Raw genomic sequence first — 6412 nt, forward strand, 5'->3', positions numbered from 1 at the left:
TTTGCGGTCCACTACAAACTACATCCAGGTCTCCCCTTCTGAGCTTGGGAGATTTTCTTCTTCACTATATTGAATACAAGTATAATCTCATACACCAATTCATTTTACAAGACTCAGGATGCTTCTTTCTTGAAATCCTAGAACATCTAATCATTGGTTTGACTATACCTATCGCTTGAGAAAACCTTTCTTGCGAACCAGCCCCAACCAAGATTCTCGTTCTCAATTCAATACCTCCTAGTCTTGGTGAAGAATCACTCTATCTCTGTGGTGGTAAGACACCAAGAGACCAATCCAATACACAAAAACATATTACGAAAGCAAGGTTTACCAAGCACAATAATGCTCAAGTTATAACAATGAAAAACCTTAAGACTAACCCACTTACAATTCACTCAAGCCATCATGCATATATGAATTAATCAAAAATAGTAAACACAAAATATCTCTCTAAGAATCCCTATCAAGAATGCATGAACATGTGAAAAAGAATAGTATGCAATGCTATGTGTTTCTGCAACTTGTCTAAATTTATATAAAATAGTTTTGACACATAAAACAGACTTGTTAATCGATTAATTTACCACGTTAATCGTTTAACTAGTGTAACATGATTTAAATAGAAACCATTTGTAACAGAAAAACTGATATAACAGAAAAACAGTTGAGTTAATCGATTAAGTCACCCCGTTAATCGATTAACCAACATATTAAAACACGTGATTCAAAAGGCAAACTACTCATATGTTATGCTTAACTCCGATACATGTTTTAGCAATCATATTATGCCTAATATGCACATATAACATGTATGATATGCATGAACATATAATAAACTAGATGATATCTCATTTTAGTGGNATCATATTATGCCTAATATGCACATATAACATGTATGATTAATGTATGAACATACAATTAACTAGATGATATGTCTCATAAATGTGATATGACAATTATAATGGTTTGAGATACTTGCATCTAGGTTTACCTCACCTATACTCACTTACTAAGGCACACATCCCAGACTACTTAGATTTATGACTCTATTGAAATAACCTAGTCTAGATATGACCAATGAGCTCTAGGCATGTTGATTGTTGAGTCATCTTCAAGCTTTAATAAAACCCCATCTTCGTCAAAACATAGGCAAAGCATTGCTAGTGCGATCCTTGACACTTTGCACTTTCATAACATATATTATTATAAGAAACAAGCAAAAAAAATCACAAAAATTAGTCACAATTAATATTAATATGTTCTAAATTTCTAGGTAGTTGCAGATCTGGAGGGTATCCACGGACTTGTAGGTAATAGACCCATTAGGTATCTATATGGTTTTGAGTCCAAAATTAAAGGAACGGGGCAGGTCTGAGTGATATACTACTAGGATCCATCAAGACCTATTATCATCCCTAGATGTGATGTCAAGTTCACTTATATTATTTTTAACACAACTTATTTATTAAATTTTTTATTCCTATTGAACTCTATTCTATATCTCAAAGTATAACTATCATCAAAATATATGATCATTATTTTTTACTTTCTTTAGGAAAATCGTTTGTATACCAATTATCAATACCTTCATTGCGAACTAGTATCAATTAAATTTGGCTGTGTGGAGTTCTCTAAGGTAAATAATTTATATATCTTTTAGTTCTGTTGTAATACTTATTGTTAATTATTTTGTTTTTGTTGTAAAAGTTAAATATAACTAAATGCACCATTAAGAAAAGGAAAAATGAAATCTAAATGGTTTAACATTTCTTCTCATTTGATACACTATTTTGCTTATATGCTTAAAATGATATTATGCAAAATAGGAACTATAGTAACATGATACATTTTATACTATTATTGTAATTTATAAATACTAGTGTGTCGATAGGCACTTCGTGTCTACTGACCAACATTTTTATTTTCTCTTATTTAATTTTAGAGAATTATATCACATTTTTATAATTTATATAATAGAAAAATGTGAAAATGAATTGTGATATTATTAAAAATTTACATTAAAAATTGCATTGGTGATTTGATATTTTTGGTGTATGTAACTTCCATAAATATTTATTTTATTGTGTGGAAAACATTGTAATAATAGTTAATTATAAGGACAACACAGGTAAGGAAAAATTATACCATATAATTAGTTATAAGATATTTTGGATTTAATGTTTTATTATAATTATCACTATGTACCATCTATATACATTATTATAAAAATCACCTTTCGATAAAAAACAATATTATAACCTTTAATTTGGTTATGTTATGATACTTCTTCAAAATGTGATTTTTTTATCTGAAAAATTAAATCAAATATGAAACTATGATAATCTTTAAAGGGTAACCAAGGTATAAAGAATAAAATAGTTAGTTTTTGTGTATTTGAAAGAACTCAATATATTCTACATTTAAAAACTTATCTAAAGTAATGATATACAACTTATTTAGCCATTTTATGACTATTTTTTGCATTAAATTATTACAACTCTATATGCAACTTATACATTGCAAAATTGAATATATCATGGCCCTATGAAATTATATTTCAAAAATATTTACTTTAGAAAAAAAAATCATATAATATTTCAATGAAATTTAATAGATAATAAAAGAGTATGAGATAATTTAGTGACAAGAAATTGAAATTATTATATCTTATGAAGTTTGAATCTAACATTCAATTGAAATTAAATGAAGTCAATTACCTCAATGTCCTTTAGATATATTTTGCCTTTATATAATAGTATGAACAAAGTTAAATATAAAAATTATGTATGTTTAATTACTTAAATGCTCCTTAGGTATGTTTTTGTCTTTATATAATAGCATAGATATATATAGATTTATGTTATAAATATTACTTTATTTTTTTTACAAAATTCATAACATCAATTTTTATTATCCAAGTTCATATAAATTATGTTGTAAAACAATCTTCACATAAAGTTATTATCAAGTCAAAAATCTTAAAAAAGGGAAAATGTAACTCTAATCAGCACAAATAAACTTGATTAAAACCCAATTTTAAAATAGATATAAATTTTTGGAGCTAATTCTATTCAAGTCGAGAACATTCATAAGTATATGAGGCTAACTCTTCCTTTTTAGAAATCAAACATGTAACAAGAAGTCAATGTAAGCCAACAATCCAATTCATACACATATATGAATATAAATTCCCTTCCTTTTTCTCTTGTTGGTGATAACATATAAATTTAATAACTTGATATATATTTCTAAGTTTTTTGACCAATAAGAAATGAGTCTTACAAAATGTGTGGGTCCCTTCACCAACTCCCATCTCCCTATATATACACACCCTAATTCTCACATTTTCTTCACACTCCGCCTCCCTTACTCTATATCAAATTTCCTTACTCTGTAGTCATGGCTTTGCAAGTTGAGAAAACCAAAAGCGGCCGTGAATACAAGGTCAAGGACCTTTCCCAAGCTGACTTCGGCCGACTAGAACTCGACTTGGCCGAAGTCGAAATGCCCGGACTCATCGCCTCTCGCGCTGAGTTCGGCCCTTCTCAGCCCTTCAAGGGAGCTAGAATCACCGGCTCCCTCCACATGACCATCCAAACCGCCGTCCTCATCGAAACCCTTACCGCCCTCGGCGCTGAGGTCCGCTGGTGCTCCTGCAACATCTTCTCCACACAGGATCATGCCGCTGCCGCCATCGCGCGTGACAGCGCTGCCGTATTCGCATGGAAAGGTGAAACCCTTCAGGAGTACTGGTGGTGCACGGAGCGTGCCCTTGATTGGGGTCCCGGTGGTGGCCCTGACCTGATTGTTGATGACGGTGGCGATGTTACGCTGCTGATTCATGAGGGGGTGAAGGCGGAGGAGCTGTTTGAGAAAACCGGTGAGTTGCCAGATCCAAATTCTACCGATAATGCAGAGTTTCAGATCGTGTTGAGTATTATTAAGGAAGGGTTGAAAACTGATCCAACGAGGTATAGAAAGATAAAGGATAGACTTGTTGGGGTTTCTGAAGAGACTACAACTGGTGTTAAGAGGCTTTATCAGATGCAAGCTAATGGGACCCTTTTGTTTCCTGCTATTAATGTTAATGACTCTGTCACCAAGAGCAAGGTGAAGTTTTTAATATTTTGTTGTTGTTTTTTATTTAGATCTGGTTGTTTTTTATATGGATCTGAAGTTTTGTTGTTTTTTATGTGTTTTTGTTTTGGTTTTAGTTCAGATTTGGAGTGTGTTATGGTTTTTTAGGTCAGATTTAGTTGTGTTTGGATATTTTTCTGAGCTTTCTTAGGGTTAATGAAATTTGGAGTTTGTTTTTTGTTGAAGAGTGTGAGAATGTCAATTCAGCTTGAAAATTATGTTTTTTTTGTTTTCTATGTGATGTTTAAGGAGTGTTTTGCTTTGAGTATAGTTCAGATCTGAAGTTAAGGCTTGTGTTATGTCTAATTGTGTTTGGAAAGTTGATGATCTATTTTTCTATTTGTGACTTTTGGAGTGTGATTTTTTTTGTTTTAAGAAGTAAGAATGACAATATATTTTAAAACCATGACTGTGTTGCTTTGGGTGCTGTTGAATTAATGTTTTATTCTCCTTGATAAGATGTTCTATTGATAATGACTTCAGATTGTGTGTTAAAGCTTAGTTATTGGCTTAGTTGTTGAAAACAAGTGGGTCATTACATTTAATGTACATTGCCTCTGGGGTTGCTTATGATTATATAGGGTCGATGGGTCTAGTTGTAAGGTCATTGCATTTAATGTACATTGCCTCTGGGGTTGCTTATGATTGTATAGGGTCGGTGGGTCTAGTTGTAATTGTAATATGATAATTGTCTGTCATTCTCTTTTTGTGTGAATTATTTTGTTTTGAATATGCTTATTTTGTTTCATTTTATGTGTGATTTGGATCTGGTTGTTGTGTTATTTTTTGGTCAATATTGTGTAATTTGGATCTAGTTGTCTGTCATTCTCTGGTCTAACAAGCTTTTCTTTTCCCCATTTTATTTTTGTTTTGCAACAGTTTGACAACTTGTATGGTTGCCGTCACTCACTTCCCGATGGATTGATGAGGGCCACTGATGTCATGATTGCCGGAAAGGTTGCTGTTGTTGCTGGTTATGGAGATGTTGGCAAGGGTTGTGCTTCTGCTTTGAAGCAGGCTGGTGCTCGTGTGATTGTGACTGAGATTGATCCCATCTGTGCCCTTCAGGCTCTCATGGAAGGTCTTCAGGTTCTGACCCTGGAGGATGTTGTCGCTGATGCTGATATCTTCGTTACCACCACTGGTAACAAGGACATAATCATGGTTGACCACATGAGGAAAATGAAGAACAATGCCATTGTCTGCAACATTGGTCACTTTGACAATGAAATTGACATTAACGGGCTTGAGACTTACCCTGGTATTAAGCGCACTACCATCAAGCCTCAAACCGACAGGTGGGTCTTCCCCGAGACCAACACAGGCATCATCGTCTTGGCTGAGGGACGTTTGATGAACTTGGGTTGTGCCACAGGACACCCCAGTTTTGTGATGTCATGCTCATTCACCAACCAGGTCATTGCTCAGCTTGAGTTGTGGAAGGAGAAGGGTACCGGCAAATACGAGAAGAAGGTCTATGTTTTGCCTAAGCACCTTGATGAGAAGGTGGCTGCACTTCACCTTGGGAAGCTTGGAGCTAAGCTCACCAAGCTTAGCCAATCACAGGCTGATTACATCAGCGTACCTGTTGAGGGTCCATACAAGCCTGCTCACTACAGGTACTGAGAAGATCAGAGAGTGGTACTAGTTTGAGGGAAAAGAAACTGTGTTGTGGGACTGGTTTGGTTGTTTCATCTCCCCGGTTTTGGATTATCTTATGTGGTAGAATTGTAGGTTTCTGGTTGCAAGTGGATCTCTGTTATAGTGGGGTTTTTGAAGGGTTAGTGGAAGGTGATCTATTATTTTCTGTTAAATGAAACCAAGTGGGTTTGAATAAGTGTTTGATTGAGGCTGTGTGCATGTAACATCTAATATTTGTGTTTCTGTCCCCCTTTTATCATATGAAGAAAAATATAAAAACGAAAAAAAAGTTTAGTTTGCAATTTTTCTTCCTTCATTTTTGTTATCTGTGCCAAGGGGATTGGGAAATCTTTCTTCCTTCATTTTTGTTAGCACCCAATGGAAACAGATAAATTCAGATTTTCCGTATCCCATCTTTCATGGGTGGTTCTTTAATGCATCGCATGCGCGTTTTAGTGATTCACTATCTTAATATTTTCGATAAAAAACTTTTTTACCCATAACTCATCTTCAATTTCATGTCCAATTTTATTACGAGTGGGGGAACAGGCACAAACCACAATCTTAGTCACAGGTTGACAGGCCACGTATGTCCTTCACATAAGGTACAAGGAATCAGTCGGTACTGGTGCAA

At 34.1% G+C, this 6412-nt stretch overlaps 1 protein-coding gene across 1 annotated transcript; it reads left to right on the top strand.

Moving 5' to 3' along the window:
* Positions 3341-6058, top strand: LOC109349226 (adenosylhomocysteinase-like). Its single transcript, XM_019589956.1, has 2 exons — positions 3341-4110; positions 5017-6058. The coding sequence occupies exons 1-2, from the start codon at positions 3400-3402 to the stop codon at positions 5761-5763; spliced, it is 1458 nt and encodes a 485-aa protein (XP_019445501.1). The 5' UTR covers positions 3341-3399; the 3' UTR covers positions 5764-6058.

This window comes from Lupinus angustifolius, chromosome LG01 (genome assembly GCF_001865875.1).
Source record: "Lupinus angustifolius cultivar Tanjil chromosome LG01, LupAngTanjil_v1.0, whole genome shotgun sequence".
Classification (NCBI taxonomy): Eukaryota; Viridiplantae; Streptophyta; class Magnoliopsida; order Fabales; family Fabaceae; genus Lupinus; species Lupinus angustifolius.

Excerpts from the sequence above, each read along its gene's own strand:
- LOC109349226 (XM_019589956.1), top strand. The coding sequence starts at position 3,400 with ATGGCTTTGCAAGTTGAGAAAACCAAAAGCGGCCGTGAATACAAGGTC. Across the intron at positions 4,111-5,016 it reads ACTCTGTCACCAAGAGCAAG|TTTGACAACTTGTATGGTTG; the intron begins GTGAAGTTTTTA and ends GTTTTGCAACAG.